Here is a 19,465-nt window from a genome sequence, read left to right as displayed (position 1 = left end):
TGTTTCCCCATGGAGGGATAATGTCTTCAGGGTGATGTGCAGTATTTTTGCCACACATAGGGTTTTGCATAAATACCAAATGGCACAGTTTTATTCTCATCTGACCAGAGCATCTTCTTTTGTGCGTTTATTGTTTCCACTACATGGCTTGTGGCAAACGGCAATCAGGAACTCTCTCAACATTGGCTTTTTTTTTTCTTGTCGTTCTTCTTTCACCTGAGCTGTGGCTCCCTGCAGCTCCTCCAGAGTAAGCGTGAGCCTCTTTGCTGCTTCTCTGTGTTCCTTGGTCTTCATGATGCTGTTTGCTGATTAATTAATTCTAACAAACCTCTGAGACACACACTTGCACATCTTTTTTTAAAGTTTAAAGTGAGGGCCATACCTTGACTTCTATAGACTTCCTTTAATTTTCAAGCCTTTCTATGGCCTAACCCTGACCCTAACCCTAGCCTTTACCAGTATATACCTAAACCAACCCCAACCTAAACCTAATTGACACCTTAGTGCTAGACATATCCCCTAGCCCTGAAAAAAGTTTCATTTTACATTAAATTCTTCACTTTACTAGTAAAAGGAGCAAAAAATGTCGTTGCTCAGCTCCAAGTGCAAGAAAACACACACACACACACACACACACACACAATACCACTGAATTTTATTTAAGGGAATCAGAATAACGGGGGCTGAAAAAAGTACACTTAAGATTCACTTTGTTATTTCTTTCATTTCAAAAATATGCTTTACATTGTGTTGGTGTATCACATGAAATCCTAATAAAATACACGTACATTTTCTGGCCATAAAATGACAAAATGGGGAAAAGGGGTAAAGGGGTATGGATAGTTTTGCAAGTCACTGTTGCTGGTCAAAGCAGATATAATAGTAGCCAGTTTATGGTGCTGTAGGGAAGTCCATTTCCCAACCAGCTCCTCTGGAGGATCATTAAATTAATCCTGTGGCTCGTATGGTGATTAATGAGCAGGCTTTTGGTTTTTGGGGTTTAAAACATGGGAAAATTATATCTCACTGTGTCTCAAATAGACATTTGGATGAAGTCACTGTTAGAAGGGAAATGCCTCAGGTGACAAATTCGCAGCAACTGAAGGAGTAAAATGTGCAGTGAGTAGGCGATATGTTAGTGAGCTAAAACACATATCCTCAGACTCGGACGCATTCATTGTGAGTTTAAAAAAACAAAACAAAAGAAAGGAGAAAAAAGCAACAAATCTTGGCTCTGCAGTACAGTTATCCCTCTTTAGGCTCCGACCGATTTCAGCTACTTCTCACTTTTGTCTCCCGGATCAGTTTTGTCATTCCCCCAGCGACAGGCGAATAGTTTCCGAGAACATCCCATTTATCACTTGCCGTTGGTCTTCCAAGTGTGTTTCAGTGATTTTCACATCTGTCACAAAACGGCTTCTTTATGTTGATGTCAGATCTCCGAGCGTTTTGCTTTACACGAAAGATGAAAAGACCCGGGCTAACAGTAGATCAGTCGCCTGGTGTAGCAGCCAAGCGCTGAATTTGATCTTTAACAGCGCACATCAGGTCCGCGCTCTCTATTCGTGTCATACTTTTGGAGTTCTCAGCCAACTTTGCCGATTGTCTCCTCTTCCCTTCATTTTTTGAAACCTTCCTAATGAGAGTCTGCTACTTCCCTGTTAGAAAAAGATGAACAAAAGAACTTTGCGCTTGTAACAAATTGTGTACATTCTTAAGTGAAGGGTTATGCCACGTTTCTGTTAGGTGTGATCCTATGAAACTGGTGGTTTTACGAGGAATGGAGCAGTTCTGTGAGACGAAAGCATGGGAATTCTCAGGGGGGTTTAAAAAAATATACACTTCACTTTAAAGCTTCTGAGGTACTCAGCACTGAAACCTCTTTTTGTGGGAAATCTAAAACCTCAAGTGAGTTTTTGAGGAACCAAAAGGAGCAGGGAAAATGATACTTTCAGGTTTTAAACATGCTTTTTGTTTCTCTGTGAAGTCTTCTCCCGCGAAGCTGCTACAGCTTGCAGCTGTTTGTCCAGTTATGCTTTAATAACTATAAGAAATCGTCACATTATGTTTGTGGACATGTTCCCAAGTTGGCGGTTGTGGTGTTGTGAAAGGATGACTCATTTTCCCCTGACGGACACCCCGTAGTGTCTCACCTCAATGCAACATTTTCACAAACAGGAGGCTTTTCACAGCTTTAAATGTCTGAGAAGCTGCCAGCGTTTGCACACAGGCAGGAAAGCTCAGGTCTGACTTGTTTTTTCCTAACAGGAAGAAGGAGCTGCTGTCAAGAGATGACCTTCAGCTGCCGTGGAGACCCCTCTACGAGCTGTACGAGAGAATCATCTACTCCAAAACCGAGCACCTCGGGCTCGTCTGGTTCCCAAAGTACGTAACTTTACCTTCACATGTCAGAGCAAACACCGTATCTGTCTGTCACTGCATCTCCTATACTGTGAACCATCCAAATGTATGCATTTTTTTTTGTCAAATCTCTTAATTTTTCAGACAAAAAAAATTCATGTTTAGATCAATCCTAGTTCACCAACCAACCAACCGTAGTGTAGGTGTAGCACCAGTGTGTTACAGAGGTTAAAGAGAGATGGACAGACATAAAACAACACATTAGAAATAAGTAGTCAAACAAATACTGATTTGTCTTTAATCAGGTCTGAAAGCGTCTGATGAAACACTGTTTTCTAAAGCTGAAGGTTAATTTCAGTAAAATCACTATTTAGTAAGGAGGGTATTACTGTTTTGACACTGTACCAGGTAAATAAAGTAATGTGACAACTATCTTTTGTCTAATATCAAAATACTGTATGTTTGGTTAGCTTAAACAATTATAGGAGACATATCATGCTTTTAACACCTTCCTTTTCAAATGTAAATCATCTAGTTGTGGTCCATATAAAGTGGAACTGCAATGCTTTAGTCGGACGTTCTCATTATTGTTGCCCCGCAGCCAGGGACGTTGTAAAAGGGGGAAAGGTTAGGACAATTTCGAAGACCCTTGACTGACAGGGGCCCCCAAAATATTTTTTTTATATATATTTATAGCAGTTTCTGAGATGATTTAGATTTTCTGTCATAGGGCCCATTATTCCTGGCAGCCTCCCTGCCCACAGCCAGTCTTTTACCTATTCTGGTTCTGAAGTGCTTCTGAGATCAATTCGTTTTGGTGCTGTCTCTTTAAATGCAAAGGAAGCACTTCACACCCCGCCTCCCTCCCAGGCCGCAGAGCGTTTCAATTCACCTTGTTCGGCCATCTTTGTAGGAGGCTGTGGAATGGAGTAATAAACCACCGAACATTTTTGCTTATCCACTTGTAGCTTTGCCATCCTTAGGCGTGAATTACAGAATTGCAGCGAATAATTAAAAACGGTGCATTTGTGATATTGGTAGACCGAAAGTCTATGAACTTGTTCAGCAGCTTTGCAGCAAATACTGTGGCATAATTGTATAAAAAACATAATATAGAAGAGAGAAAACTGACCGACTTGAAAAATATGACCTAAACGGAATATAAAGGTATCTATGGCTGTGGTCCATCCAATTCTTGTCCAAATTTTGAGCAAAACTTTTAGAATATCGCAAAAGAGAAAATGCGCATCAGACGTGTTTCCAATTACTGGTTTGTAGCGAATTAAACAGGAAAAGCACAGCATAATTTCATCATACGTTGATGTTGGCTGTAAATAAATGAATGTTCTGAGTTTTTTATTTTTATGGATGAGACTTAGAAATGCATGCGTCTCTTCATCGGTCCACACGTACCTGTTGTTGTATCTAGCCCTGTTTTTAAGCATTATGGGAATATCCGAGAAGCAACAGATCGTTTACCTGAGTCATGTGAGGTAGACGTTCGCTACGTCAGGACTGATTCAACAAAATGTGTTTCTATCTCCTGTTTAGCGCATTTACTGTGTTTCAAAAAAGTTAAAAGACAACACATCAAGCGAGTGTAAAAACTATTTTGCGAAAACAAGTGAGTCAATTAGAATTTTGCAGTTTCCATCAACCCCTTCAAATGCAACACTTCAAAATGCACATTAAAAAGCACTGATGGAAACACGACTGATGCAGCACCTGGAGAGACTAAATTAAAAATTTCTGCACTCCTGGAGACTCCAAGTACACAACAAAATGTATTTAAGGGCTGAAGAAGTGGATTTTGCGTGATATGTTCCCTTTTGGAGTTACAACTTAATACAAACCAAAACTGTTTTCACAGTGCTGGAGCTGTTTACTTTATGCTAAGGTCTCTGCATTGGTCTGAGGGATAAACAGTCAACCTCTGGCAATGTTCTTTAAATGATAACAATGTGTTCTTTGCAACGTTGTTAGCATGGTTGGGGAAACTTAAATCTGAATCAAATATCTAACTCAAAGCTGTGTTGTGAGTTTCTCTCTCTAAATCTCTTAGTAACAAAAGCTTAAATTCTGTCCTGACTGAGCTGAAGAAATGTAAAGAAAATGTTATTCTAGCATACTTCTTTATAGTAATTCTACATTAAAATGAATAAAATACAGGATAAGACAGCTAGTTAAGTGGCCTTCACTGCATTAATTCTCATCTCATCTCATGTAATCAGATGTGATTAGTCTTGCCACACTTTCTAGTTTCTAGTTTTTGAACTTGCACTAGACATTGCCACACAATAATTTTCAGGTCCATAAGGAGAAGTCAAAGTTGCTACCAAAGTGCACCAGAACACATCAAATTAGAGATTATAATTGCTGTTTTAAAAAGGGAAATCGACACCAGTGTTTCTCATTACAGTATGTGTCTAAATGCTTCATGTTGTGGCAGGTTTTGCCCCGCTTAGACAACACCAAAGAGAAATGGAACATGCTCAGATGAGACCACAATTGAAATTTTTGGTCCTTAACCCACCATCCCCACCACGAAATGTGGAAATGGCATCGCTAGTCTTGGAGGAGGAGGAGGGGGGGAGGGGGGCGGTTGTTTAAGATGGCAAAAAAAACACGTGTCAGAATGGCCTAGTCAATTCCAAGACCTAAGTGTCAATTAAAAATACATGGCATGATCAAATAAATAGTAGAAACAGCTGTTAATTATGCCGCTGTTTGTTTTACGTGTAACATTTTCTTTCAACATCCTAATTATGCTGTATTTTATGTTTGTCTATAACACAGTCACAATAGAAACGCTGAAATCTGCTTACAAATATGGAACAAAAAACACTCTTTTGCCAGTCGTATTTTAGAGAACAACTTCAGTTCTCGACACAAACTATGACTATTCTATATTTTACAAAGTTTCTGTCAGTCTGATACGAGAGGAAGAACACATGCTCATCCATCTTTTTTGCTTGCTCACAGCTCAGTGGACCACATTTTGAAGGCTTTGATCAAAAGCTGCAGACTGTAAGTCTCATCCTCTCTGATCATATAATCTGTGGAGCTAAGAATGTTTTCCTTTGATCTTTACTTGAGCTGTGTACTCCAGATCAATGTGTTTACTCGTATCTTTGCTCATCCACGTCTATTTATGGCCGCAGCCTTATTGGTCCTGCGTGTGTCTACCTGAGTTTCTCTGAGCGCGTGTGTGTTGTTTTTTTTTTCGCTCCCAGGTATTTCCCAGCACCTTCCACCAGGGAGATGCTGGATGAGTGGCGCCCCCTGCTGTGCGTGTTCGACGTGGCCATGCAGAAGGGAATCAGCAACATGGAGCTGTTCCTGCCCACCATCATGCCCCCGGAGGAACACAGCCAGGGCTTCCAGTGAGTTTGGGCCTGCCTGAGCGGTTCTGTTTGGTCACAGGATCGCACGCCGAGGACTGCGTGTCCCAAGCCAGAGTTAGCATGCAGGGTTTAGAAAGTTTACCGAGATCTGCTGCCCACAGAAACTGAAAAGAAATGCAGTCTGACTCAGATGGGAAGCTTCTCTGGTTGCAACACTGCGTTGAAATGCATCACTTGAGCAACTGCATCCTAAGGCTCTGAGGGGACTTAAACCCGTGCACTTGAAATTCAAGCTGTTTGTGTTTTTTGCTAATATGTAGCTTTTTATGGAAACAGATCTCTGCTCACATCCTTCATTCTGCTCTCGTCGTGGTTGTATTCCAGCTGTCAAGCCTCTTCACAGCTTCACGGTGCATTCCACGTTTTATTTTTTATTTTTTTTTTTGTAAGCGATTTGTCTGGCTTTACTCTTGGATCCATAAGCAGTGTCTGCGCAGTTTCCACAATACATCATCTTTAATACTCCTTATTTTTTCCATTTTGGTTTTGTTGCTCTCCCTTCTCTAGGATACACAGAGGAGAGAATGAGTTCATGTTTGGGGGGGGGGGAAATTGCAGATAAATTAGGGGAATTTAGCCTCAGGTGTATCTAATTAGGTTTTAATCTGAAATTTTCTTCTGTGTTTGTGTATTTTTTTTTTTTTGAATTTTTTTAGGCTGTGGTTTGACGAGTTGATGAACCTTTGGATGTCGGTGCAGAATCAGCCAAGCTGGGAAGGGGTGAGTACACGCTGGTGGAACTTCAGGTGGATTCTGATCATTTAATCACCCGCAACGCTTTGCAAAAGTATTGATTCCCTTGGAAGGTTTTTCTTATTTTGTCAAAAACACAAACTTTTAAGCGATAAACCCACAGAAAGCAGTGCGCAAGTGTGAAGGGAGAGGACAGGGATGCATGGTTATCAGACTTTATGCAGTTACAAATCTGTGAGACATGCATTTATGTTCAGCCCAATGATATAACAGTTTGCAGAGCGACTTGTTGCTTCAGTTAATGCAACAAGTCTTGAGGGGTAAGTCTCTACCAGCTCTGCATAACTAGAGACTAAGGTTTTGGTCATTCTTCTTTTCAAAACGTCTTAAGCTCAGTCATATTGGACAGAAAGCGTCTGTGAATTCCATGATACTGCCACCACCATGTTTCACTACAAGGATGCTGCGTTCAGGATGTTGGCCTTCTGCCACAAATAAGCTTCAGCATCAAGGCCAAAGGATTTCATTTTAGTCCTTATCAGAGCAGAGCAGCTTTTCCCCATGTTTGCTGTTTTGCCTTCATGGCTGGTGGCAAACTGCAAACAGGAACTTGCCCAACAATTGCTTTCCTCACTCGACTCGTTCAGGTATGACTAAATGTTGTTCAGCCAGTTCATGGTAGGTTTGCAGGGAGAGTTGGTTGCACAGGATCTTATTTAGGGCTTTAGGAGTTAAAATCAAATGTTCCCCACATTTTTTTGCACAGTAGATAATAACAATAAAGCTGTAAATTATTTTCTTTACACTTCACGGTATTATTACATTGTGTTTGTCTATCACAATAGTCCCGATAAGATGCGGTGAGGTTTTTGTTTGTAACGTGACAAAATGTGGACAACTTGAAGGGCTATGAGACCTTTTGCAAGGTATTGTATTTGCTTGGATTTGGAAAGGAATTCCTGATGTCAGAGCGAATTTATGTTATCAGGAGAAGAAGAAAAAAAACGCACCTCTGATGGATTTTGAAAACATTGAGCAAGGGATCACGCTGCTTTCCACTTCTTAATTTTGCCAGAGATGGATGGAGTAATTTGGAATGACACGGCTTCTATGTTCCCTGATTGCGATGATTGAAGTGTTGTTGCTGGTTTCCACTCAGCGTGCAGATAAGATTTTCCATTTGTGCCTCCGCTCTGCCTTTATCCAGCCTCCGGGCCCTCAGCGGCCTGGTTGAGCACACGTCCTCCCCCCCCTCTTAAACATCTTTCCAATTTTTCAGAGGCTATATTTAATTCTTGAAATGGCAAGCTTCACTTATGGGAATTTCGCTATAGCCTCTGCAATGACTGTTTTCCTGATGTTGTCTTGTAGCACCTAGTGAACCTGTTTGCTCGGCTTGCCAACGACAACATCGGCTACGTGGACTGGACTCCTTATATTCCCACAGTGAGTCATTAGCAGAATTATGTGCATATGCATGTGTTCCTGTCAACGGGTTTTATTAGGGGCCACTGTGAGCGGAGGGTGAAACTCTGTTGTTCTGTGTGTGTAGATCTTTACCAGAATCCTGCGAAGTTTAAACCTTCCAGTTGGGGTCAACCAGATGGTGGCACCGAGGTATCTTATCAACTCCTATGACGTGGGATACTTGGTTTTATGGATCACAGCACTGCTGGTACGCACTAATTAGCGTTTCATCAACAGTTGTTTCAAAATAATAAACTGAACCTGCCTGATGATCTACATTTTTGCAGGGCGGACCGGGAAATCCTGCACAGAAAGAACTGACCTGCCTCTTCAGCAGCATTGCCTCCTTCTATCACCCCTCAAACCACGGTCGCTGGCAGGTCAGTTTCCTCTTCCTTCACTTACACATTTTTTTTCCATCCATGTTTTGCACAAAGGAATCAAATACCTGAGATGTTTACGGCACAAATTTGCGTTTTTCTCTTCTTCCCTGTTTTGTTTTTTAGTCTCGGCTGATGAGGCTACTGCAGAGACTCCCGGCCAGTGTTGTGCGCCGCGTGCATCGGGAGCGCCACGCCGGGCCCAGCTGGATCACCGTGGTCCCCGAGTGTCAAAGGCTGACAGATGCCGACCTGCAAGCGTTTACCCGCAGCCTCACTGGCGCCGCCCTGTTGGCCATGTTTAGGTACTGTGCGCTGTTGGTTAATCCCACAATCTTCTTTTCAAATTATTCACTGGTAACGATTTGAATTCCAGTACATGCAACTGCATTTTCACTAAATACGAATAGCTTCTAATTGTCTATATTTCAATTAGTCATTTACAAACTGTAACTTACATATTACACTGATTCATAACACAGAGACTGCTTTTCATGTTAATTTGATAAGAAAAAATACAAACATTTAATTTGGCAAAAAGCAGCAATACCACACAAGAACATTAAAGGCTATTTGATACAGTACTGTTATGTTATGGCCCACATAATTATGACAAAGACTACTTAAATGGCTGTTGTCTAGCAGTCAGCTGCAGTTTACCAAGTGGAGTAAGCTGCTAATCTTTAAAGATGCTGGAGGTCCATAAGAAGCTTTATCTCAGCATGTTATTAGGAAGTTTAGTAGAAGGAAAATATGTCGTAGATAAATGAGCTGCAGCAACAGGGATAGCTACAGCTTTGCAAAGTTTTGTGATGCAAAAAAACAATTCAAGAGTTGGACTGCCTTTATGCCAAACGGTATAGATGCAATAATTGATGCTATGAAGGAGCCCCGTCCAAACATCGTCCATCTTTAGCGCTTTATGGTAAAGAGGTAAATGGCAACGATCCAGCTGGTTCATATTGTGAGCAGCTATCAGACGAAAAGCAGAGCAAACCCTTGACAGGCCACAAGTCTGTCACAGGGAGACTTGGAAACATACCATACAGTCCACCATGCATGGACCTAAGGGCAAATTAGAGAGGCCAATTAACTTAACAGGCATGTTGTTGTTTTATGAGAGCAAGCTGCATTAGCTGGATGAAACCCACAGCTGCATGAGGAGGAAATGCATACTGCACACAGAAAGAGCCCAGTGCAGATTTAAACCTAGGACCTTATAGTGTTTATTTTGTTCTTTGTATTATCTAAAATACTAAGGCGTATAAATAAAGTTGTACAGCAAAGGTTATTCAGAAATTTAAAACTAGAGTTCTCCTCAGAAGTTTATGTACATATAAATGTTATAATATTATTGGGGCTTTGGTTTATTTGAATTGAGCTTTTTCTTTCCCCCTAGGGTGCAAATGATTCATGCATGGTCAAATTACATATACAGATTCAAATATATAGATACACATCCACTGGTATCTAAATTAAATTTCCCTAAGCAAGTTAAAACGTGCCTTTTGCAGCCATCATAAAACTTCGGACATCATTCTGGGTGGATGACCAATCTTTATGGCTGAATTGAGTCAGTTTCCAGCCACAAACTCTCCTTTCTAGCATCATCCACTTATTGTCAATCTGGTTAATCTCGGGGCTAATCCAGAAACTTAATATCTGATGGCTTTATCCAGTTGAAAATCAGTTTTGATGTGTGTGCATGGTCACTGTCATGTAGGAACAATCAGCTGTGTCCCAGTTTCAACTCTGACGCAAACTGTTGGACTCAGATGAAGAGAAAAACAACAGTAATCAGGAACAAACGATGGCCCACCAAACTGGAAACTGCTGGAACACCAATGTCGCTGCCCGCAGTGAAGCAAGTTTTACATCACCATCCACTGAGCGGGGGCCGACCAGGAAACAAGCTCGCTGCTCCCAAATCGACAGCTATGAGCTCAGTAAATATTTGCTTCTGTACACACAGGGAAGTCAAATGTGTTTTAGAGGAAAGCCTGATGGTCAGATGATACAACGATTAAGACATTTTGCCACAATGACAAGAAAAGTGTTTGAAGGAATACAGTTTTGGTTTTAAAAGATACGAGTTCTGTACATATTGTATTACACGGTGGTATCCCTATCATGCCGTCGGTCCATTTTGATGCCAGTGGTACTTGTGCATTGGTGGAATAATGAAGACAGAGAAGAACCTCATTATTCTTCAACTTCACTCTAATCCAACTGCTTGACAGTTGGAGCTCAGATACATTGTGTTGCTCCAACAATGGTCCCTAAAACACATTAAATTTGGTTTAGAAATGGATGAAGTGTCCGTGTCAGGACCGGACTAGGCTTAAAAGTCAGGTCTGTGTGAGGAAACCAAGCAATTTAAATGAAATCTACCATCCCTGATAATAAGACAGGTCAAATATCCAGCCAGAAGAATGTCAGAGAGCTACAAAGAGTTGGTGGTTTCTCTGCCATTTACTAAGGAACACGTATCCAGATATCAGTGTGGTGGTGTATACGTATCCGAGCCAGTATGTTTAATTTTGACCCTGTGTGTAATTCGAAGTGATGATTCATGGTCACGATGAGCATGTTTAAACTTTTAAGCACAACACTCACTATTAAAATCTAACAATGTCTTAGCCAGATTTAGGTGGGAAAGCTGAGAGAATAACTTTCCGCTGTGCAGATACATATAGAGATGTAGGTGTCTCTGTGGGAGGAGGTGTGAGCATTCTGCTGCATTGTCTGAGCCAGTCGGTGGTCCTCTCGGTCGGCATTCAGGGATCGGATTTTCTCTACATCTTTTTTTTTTTTTTTTCCTCTAGCGTCAGCTCCGAGTCAGACACCAGACGCCAGCCGTCCTCCATTAATCAGCGCAATCTCCTTTTTTAAATGTCAAAAACCGCTCGCTTTGATTTGCTGATTAGCGGGTCAGTCTTTCATACCTGGAATCTGCAAATCTTGAGACTTAAAATGATTCTTGGTCAGGGAGCTTCCGTTTCGTACACTGTGCTTTGATGTTGTGAGCAGATCCCTGGACCACGGAGAGGTAAACAACCAGTAAACATACATCCGGTCACCGGAGAGCTCTGTCTCATTAGTGAGTCATTGCTTTCACTTGGCCTCAGCCACAACACGCCTAATCTGGACAAGGACAGCTCATCAGTGATTATCCATGTATGTGTGTGTGTGTGTGTGTGCATGTGTGGCCCATGCTGTAACTCTACTGTATTTTCCTCTGCCCCCTCCTGGTGATCTGTAGTAAAACTGGCAGCACAGACGCAGCCTATGCTCTCCAGAACCTGGCTCTCCTCACCCCAGAACTGGTCATCCCACCTGTACTTGAAAAGTAAGACTTGATTGCACTTTTGTGCACTTTTTTAAAAAAAGTAGTGGATTCATGGAGGCCTGTTTTACGAGTTGATCAAAGAAGGACTTGTGTGACTTCTAAGTGCAAGCAGCCAGACACTAAACGGCGTGTGTAAAACAGGACCTACGGGGCGATGGCGACCCTGACGGAGCCGCACACCCTCACCGCCACTCTCAGCTGCATGATCGGCATGGCGCGCAGCCTCGTGTCCCCTGACGACCGCTACCCAGAGGGCCGTGCTCACGTGCTCCCACTGCTCATGGGCTCTCTCCCGGGGGTGGACCCCAACGACTTCAGCAAGTGCATGGTGAGTAATGAATGTGCCGATAAGTAATGAAGAAAAATTATGAGACAGTATGACAATAGAGCTCCTTGCTGATTGAGTTCCCTTCTCGTACACTCAGGTCTGTCCTATTAATTAGTCCCGAAAGTGGAATGAATACTTCAGTTTGAAGAAGTTGTAATTAATGTGTCTTGGTTGTCTGCTCGAATAGTAAAATGGATTGCTTCCCTCGTCTGCTGCGCTCGTTTCTCCACGCTGTATTAATCATCGCAGCAGAACGAATGAAAGGATTTGAAAAATCTTACCTGGCACATTATTTAACGCATGCCGCGATCATATCTGATTATGTAAATTGATCTGTTGTGGATCTCCGTCCAGATAACGTTCCAGTTCATCACCACCTTCACCACCCTGGTGCCTTTAGTGGACTGCTCATCTGCTCCTTCTCTGCAAACGGACCTCACAGAGGTAAATCCAAGACAGGTTTTAAGCATCTGCGCTTCGGACTACCGGAGACAGAAAACAAACAAGACAACAACCACACGGACTTCAAAGATAGGAGATGATTAAATTGTACATCAAAATAAAAAAGGCTTATAAATGTGTGCCGTCATCCTGTAAATAGATTGTATACATCACGGACATGAATAGGTTTTCTCTAATCCACACAGGGTCAAAATTACGACTCAAATCTAAAATTACCCCCAAAGATGTTTGGTTAAATGTCCCTTTGGATGTCCTTTCTCACCACCAACAATTTACTAGCAGGATTCTGGCTGGATATTAAGAGTCGGAATCTGCTTTTTCCACCAAATCTGTGCAAACAAACAAGCAATTCTACTTTGGATTTATGTAAAAAAAAAAAAAAAAGCAGCGTAAATAGTAAAGTTACATTCCTTATACACGGTTTCATTTATCAATTTGCACTGCGAGATCCCAACGCCCATTCCTATCAGAAACAAACGTCTCGGCTGAATGAAAATTATTATACACCAAAAATCTGCCAATTTTGAACGTAACTTTAGGTAAGCAGGAACTGAAAAGGGTACTGATACGTGATCATTTCAATGTATTTCAATAGGACATTTATTCTTTAAATGGGTTATGTTCTGCCTGGAGACTTCAGACTAATAAACCAGACTAACATTTTGTTTTTACCTTCTGTAAGATAAAAGGATAGCAACATGCACCTCTTTGACTGAAAACACGGAAACAACCTGGTAAAACCATTAAGTGACAGAAAGTCTTACCTGGGGTCATCTTAATGCATTTTATTAAAAGGTTGAAACTAAATTATTTTCATAATTTTATTTCTTGAGCCTTCTTTTAATATATTGGATGCTCTAATGATTCAAAATTCATAAAGTAATGTCATCAGATCACATGTGCAATGATATTAGCTTTGTCTAAAGTGGAAAGCAAGTCTGTACCCCACAGCTGCCATTGTTTATGTCATTATCTTTGTGTTTTTCTAACAGGTTGGATAAAATAGGTATATTTGTATTTACAAAAAGATGTTTCAAAAGCACCTGTTCTCTTTTTCTTCATTTTTTTTTTTTTTTTTTGGTAATTTGATACTTCAGGTATCGTGCTTTCGGTCTTTTTGACAGTTAGATGAAAAACCTCCGTCACTTTAATGTTCCCGCCGTAAACGTTCATATGTCACCCCAGCTTAGCACAAAGCCTGAAAACAGCTTCACAGAGAATGTGACACTAAATGCTACAAAAACAACAGACGATAAAATCTGCCCCCCAAACAGTGCTAATTATCTGCTTATCTGTTGTTGTTTTTCTCAGTTTTCGGTGCAAACATCAGTCTGAAAACACCCTGTTGGTCATTTTCCTCCAGTCTGGGGATACGGACCCTCATTGTGTGGCTCCTTCCAGCGTTCGTGCCGAACTACTTATCTTCATATTTAGGAGGCAATCGCTGCGGTTGGCTGGGTTGTTTAATCCCTCCAGCCTGTGCAGGGTCTCGCAGTGGGTCTCCTCTGAGATGTGCATCCAGGCGCGGGGGCAGGATGGAGGGGACTTTCAATATAGACGGGCAGGGGGTCTTTTTGAGCTTTTCTGAGACTCTCACCCAGTCTTAACGTGACGTCGTGGCAACCCCGCGGCGAAAAACTCAATTCAGATCCCCTCTAATCACAGTCTTGTTTAGGTAGTCATTATCTCAAGATGCCACGCTGATGCTACCTTTGAGGCTTCCATAAAATGCAGTCTGACTGTTTATTTATTTATTGGTAATTAAGTCATGAAAAACAAATCATAGAGATATAACAGAAGCACATTACCTACATTTCTCCCCTGCAGATTGAAAAAGATCTGTGCTTCGCCACAGCCGGCTTTGAAGACTTCGTGCTGCAGTTCCTGGACAGGTAGAGATAAATTAGCAAGTCAGCCTGTCACTCTGTGGAGCTTTGTTGTCATCGTCTGAATACGAATGTGTCTCTCTCTTTGAAATGCACTAGACTACCTGCCTCTGGAGTGAACAAGCCTTTTTTTTTGTGCGTGTGCGCGCGTGTGTGTTTTAATCATATCGTTGTTGACATTTTCATCACAGACGAGTGTTTTTGGTGTGTGCTTTTGTGTGTGTGTGTGTGTGTGCTGGCGCAGATGTTTTGCTCTGATAGACAGCAGCACTCTGGAGCAGACAAGAGACGAGACGGAGACGGATACCCAGACTCATCTGGAGAGCCTGGTGGAGCTGGGACTGTCCTCCACTGTTAGCACGATCCTAACACAGTGCTCCTCAGAAATCTATGAGGTAGTCCAGAAATGCACGCTGTCGCTGATGCACGCGTGTCTCTCTGATAACAAATGTTCAGTTCACTGTGACCTTTAGATAAACATATTTTTTCAGGTTCAGATTCTTAAAAATAAGCTTCTTGCTGTGAGTGATGAAATCTTTCATGGATGTGAGATCTCAGCTTCTGTTGTTTTGCCAGCTCTTCTTGCTTGATTTGCAACAAAAAAAAGGTTAAAATGCACAATGTTCAGACCTAGTTTAGGTGTTAAAACGTGTAATTTAGTCTAAATTATTTACCAGCTAAACATGACGTTGTTGGGAAGCATTTGAGATTAATCTTGTAAATGCAACATTGTGAGAAGTGCTTCAAAAACAGCTTTCTGTCAGTCTTCTTCAAAGGTTTGTAACTAGTTTTTATTTGATATTAGATGCATAAACATTTGTTGGAGACTTGGTCAGACGCAATGAAATCTGTACAGAATGAGAGGCACTTACCAAGGGTTTGGTTCATGATATGTATGGAAACATTTTTGGGTTTCCAGAATTTGTTAAATTTTTCTGAAAAATAACAGTCTAAATAAATAAATGAATAAATAAATGGTTTTACCATCAATCAGTATTTCATTGTCCATTTTAAACATCTATACTTTGGTGTTTTAGTTACTGACTGATAACAAAAAGGTAAATGCACACTCAAGAATCAGAAACGGCAATTCCGTTGCTTTTTTTGTTTTTACACTAGGTCTGGTTCACATGCCAGCAAAAAAAACATTCAAAGCGATAATTTTACATTTTTAGATGCATAAAAAAGTGTAAATGTTAAGATGATTTAAATAAACTGTATTGAGTGTTTTATTTCGGAAGAAAGAGCTAGTCCAAGTCAGTCCTGATGTAATAGTCCTTTGCCATAATGTTGATTTGAAAACCAATTTAAGCTTTATATTATTCCTCAATTTATTGAATTATGTAGACAATGCAATCTGACAAGTGTAAAAGCAATGTCCAGGAAAATCTTTTCTACTCAAAAGTCCATGTTGCAAGAAAAGCTGGGAGAAAAATGTTGTAATGTGAGTAAAATATTGCCTTTGATGTGTAAGACCACTGCACTGTGTTATAAAGGTAATTCTAACAATAATAAATACTAAATATGGTTGTCCACAACAAGCATAAACAACAGTCAAGTTTGTGATTTAATTTTGGACTTAAACTGCGTATTGATCAAATTATCATTTTGTCTCAACAAGCCTAAACAATAAAAAAAACTTATTTTGACAATTATTTTTTTTATAAAAAACAAAAACAAATGTGCTATCCTATTTTAGGCAAAGTAGATTTCTTGTTTAACCACTAGGGGACTGCATAAGAGGCAAACCTTAAATTCTGTCAACAGTACAGTAGTTGGAGCCCCACTGCTCAGCATGACTGAATCAAATTGGCTTACCTGGGCCTTTGTTTCATCCTTGTATAATGGTAATGGTAAACGGTAATACTTCCGTAATAAACAAATGAACAAACCTTTTTACAGTCTGAAAATAATGAAAACATTTGAGTAAATCTCAGATTTATGAGACGGACTGAAGAGCTTGTGCTCCATGTGTCTTGTCCCAATAAATTAAGAACAAAAAAGTGAAACCCTTTTTTATCAGTGCTGCAGTAAAATATGCACACAGTTTATACAAATGAACTGCATCATATGATCTTTTGTCATTTCCATCAGGTCGCGTTGCAGAAGCTGTATAACTTTGCCACCTCCAGCATCTTTGAGACGTGTGTGTCGGGCAGAATGGTGGCTGACATGTGCAGAGCCGCCGCAAAGGTAAACTTTGCTTTGTCTAGTTTATTTATAAATTGAATGCACTTTTCTTTCATCTGCGGAATTATTTTACAGCACACACACAGAAAGCTTGTGAACTGTAATGCGTCAATGACAGTTTTAAATAATCCACCCTCTTAAGGCTATGAACGCTACAGAATATCTTCATCACATTTGCTATTTTCATTTTCATTGTTTTCTGCATGAATGTCTGCCTAAATGTGTGTGCTTTTCTATGCGTGTGTGCCTTTTGCATGGTTTTTTTTTTGTGTCTGCAGTGTCATCCTGCTGAGTCTCTCCGTCTGTTCGTCCCTCACTGCTGTCGCATCATCTCCCTCATTACTGACAGTCAGTACCACACTGCGTAGAACCGATCTGTGTGTAGAGAGGATGTGACGCTGCTTACATGAAGACTGTTTGAGGTCTCGAATGAGCTATGAATAGGTTCATTGAGAAGGTTCTTCAATTATACAATAAATCCTCAGACTTTATGCTCCATCAAAGTCACCCTAATCTCAAAAATATCTGATTAGCCATCAGCAGCTGCTACTTTAGTGAAGCAGTTCACAAAGTAAATAGATTTTAAGACCATTAAACTCTTGTGACCTAGCCAACAGTAAATTTAGCAGCCATAACAGCAGAAATTATTTTCCATGCACAAAAGTAAGCAGGTGTACTCTTTACTGAGCCATTTCTAATCATTACCACAATCATTTTCAGAATCAGAAAGTTCCAAGTGTAGAAAAATCACATAAGTAAAAAAGACAAGCTTTTCCAAGCTAACGTGGATGCTAGCAACCTGCCTAAATGCTAACCAGAGGTGGGTAGACTAGCCAAACATTGTACCTAAATAAGAGTAGCAACACTTTAACATCTTTTTACTCAAGTAAAGGTAAAAAGTAGTCAGCCAAGATATTACTCAAGTAAGAGTAAAAAAGTATTCGGAAAGATGGCTACTCAAGTACTGAGTAAAAAATCATAACATCTAACAATTATGTAATTGGACAGACAAAAATATCACAGTTTGCACGTAACTTTATATTTCAAAGACAAAAGATACACTGAAGACACTAAAAACAAAAGAAACACTTTTTTAAATCATTCTTTTCAACATTAAACTTGAAAGAAATACTTACAACAGTTAATCTATGTACAGTATGTTAGAACAGTGCAATGTATGTCCAATAACAATATCTAATGTGTCCTGTACATTCATTTGACCGCCTAATGGCTCAATAAGCTCAGCAGATAGAAGATAACATTAAAATGACAAAACTTGTGTCGAAATAAGAAGTCTCACTTAAAATAAACAAATATTAATTCTTAAAGTTTAACTCATCCTCGGCCCATATCAGAACCTTACTTCACCAAATCTTTTAATTGAGAAATGTCCCAAAAGGAGGCGTTGCTCGGCTTTTATACCCCACAGAGGCAGAGCTGCTGACATGTCAGTTTCTCTGAATGTCGTCACAAAATCTTTTCAAGCAATAATAATACTGATTTGAAATTTAATGCAAGACACCCGATGAACCTTAAGAGGGTGCCATACCGACGATGTTGGACACAAAAGCAGGATTTCAACAAATGGGCAGTAAATTTTCAAAACAAACAGAATTATGTAGTCAGCACTATAAAACAACCACGTTAATAGTTTATTAACAAATAAACGTTGATTTGGGGCTGAGTTAGTCTGTAAGTGTGGATGATAGCTTGCTAACTAACTACTAACTGAAAATAACCAAACATATTTACCCACATGTTCTTTTTGTAATTCATCACAAAACCCTTTATTATAGAAGTGTCATGTATGTCACTGGTTTCCACTTCGGCCTGTTAGCCTGGTGATGTGCATTAGCTAAAGGGGTAGTGGTAGCCTTGTGCTTACAGCAGCATGCTTGTGTTTTGAGGAGGCTGTAAAGAACCTGGTTCAAACCCTGCAGACTGCCTCTATGTGTTCCTGAGGAAGACAATTAGTCCCAGAATGCACCCCCGTCACTATAAAGCTCTCTAAGGCAGTGGTTGCCAAACTTTTCAGCATGCAACCCCCAGAATAACAGTGCCAGAGACCGGTAATCCCCAGTTTTTGGTTTATTTTCTGTGGAAATTATGAGAATAAAGCCATAAAAATAGAACTCTTACCAAAAAGCATAGCCTTCCTCCTACATTAAAAATGAGCAATGTGGACAATCTTGTAAAATTATACTTTATCAGCTTCACAAATAAGCAAATATTAAATCGTTTTTTAGCACATCACCACCGCCACCACTTTGGGAACCTCTGCCCTGAGAGACGAGTTAAACGCAGAAGACAAATTTAGTTGGAATTTACAATTGCAATCATAAATAAAGATTTCTTCATCTTCTAATCGACACTAACTATAGTTAAGCACTAACTGATAGGATGTCTCCATATCTGTGAAGAAAAGGAGGTTCTTGATAGGATTTTTTGTTTGTTTTTTTAGTCTGTTAAAATTAATCTTCATTTTGCAGTGAGGATTTATCACAAATGTCAACTCAAATTACCTAAAAGTTTGCTGATACAACACTTTCAACCCAGGAAAGTGTTGTATCAGGATGATGCCAAAATTAAGCCTGAGACATGAACTATTTGAGGGAAATTAAAAACTATGTTTGTGGCTTAATGTGTGTGTGTGTGTGTGTGTGTTTGTAGATGAGGAGTTGCAGAATGAAGGCGAGCTGGACAAGGAGCTGTTGTGGAATCTCCAGCTGCTCTCTGAGGTGAGAGGGCAAATTATTAAAGCACCTTAAAGCTTTGAAAAGATCACATTTGTCATAGTTGTCATCTGTATCATGTCTTGAAGTTGTAATGATTCTCCAAATGACAAGAGAACATGTGTCTGGCACCATTTGCACGTTTTTTTCCTGAGGAAAAAGTGGGGAAGAGTCATTTTAGGATTATAGAAAGCATATCAGAAGAGAAAAAAA

General features: G+C 40.2%; 1 protein-coding gene across 3 annotated transcripts in view; it reads left to right on the top strand.

Annotated features, from left to right (window-relative positions):
* The window catches only part of psme4b (proteasome activator subunit 4b), a 60,769-nt gene that overhangs the window by 4,306 nt on the left and 36,998 nt on the right, over positions 1-19,465 (top strand). For all 3 annotated transcript variants that reach the window (XM_012873491.3, XM_012873525.3, XM_036142011.1), the window contains exons 3-18: positions 2,269-2,385; positions 5,344-5,388; positions 5,595-5,744; positions 6,422-6,485; positions 7,830-7,904; positions 8,011-8,133; positions 8,213-8,305; positions 8,432-8,610; positions 11,568-11,654; positions 11,796-11,982; positions 12,337-12,426; positions 14,272-14,336; positions 14,575-14,725; positions 16,425-16,523; positions 16,799-16,868; positions 19,191-19,258. In XM_012873491.3, coding sequence (XP_012728945.2) covers positions 2,269-2,385; positions 5,344-5,388; positions 5,595-5,744; positions 6,422-6,485; positions 7,830-7,904; positions 8,011-8,133; positions 8,213-8,305; positions 8,432-8,610; positions 11,568-11,654; positions 11,796-11,982; positions 12,337-12,426; positions 14,272-14,336; positions 14,575-14,725; positions 16,425-16,523; positions 16,799-16,868; positions 19,191-19,258 — 1,663 coding nt within the window. The remainder of the gene's footprint in view (positions 1-2,268; positions 2,386-5,343; positions 5,389-5,594; positions 5,745-6,421; positions 6,486-7,829; positions 7,905-8,010; positions 8,134-8,212; positions 8,306-8,431; positions 8,611-11,567; positions 11,655-11,795; positions 11,983-12,336; positions 12,427-14,271; positions 14,337-14,574; positions 14,726-16,424; positions 16,524-16,798; positions 16,869-19,190; positions 19,259-19,465) is intronic.

The sequence above is a fragment of the Fundulus heteroclitus genome, chromosome 10 (assembly GCF_011125445.2).
Source record: "Fundulus heteroclitus isolate FHET01 chromosome 10, MU-UCD_Fhet_4.1, whole genome shotgun sequence".
NCBI lineage: Eukaryota > Metazoa > Chordata > Actinopteri > Cyprinodontiformes > Fundulidae > Fundulus > Fundulus heteroclitus.
This window is presented reverse-complemented; position numbering and strand designations above follow the sequence as displayed.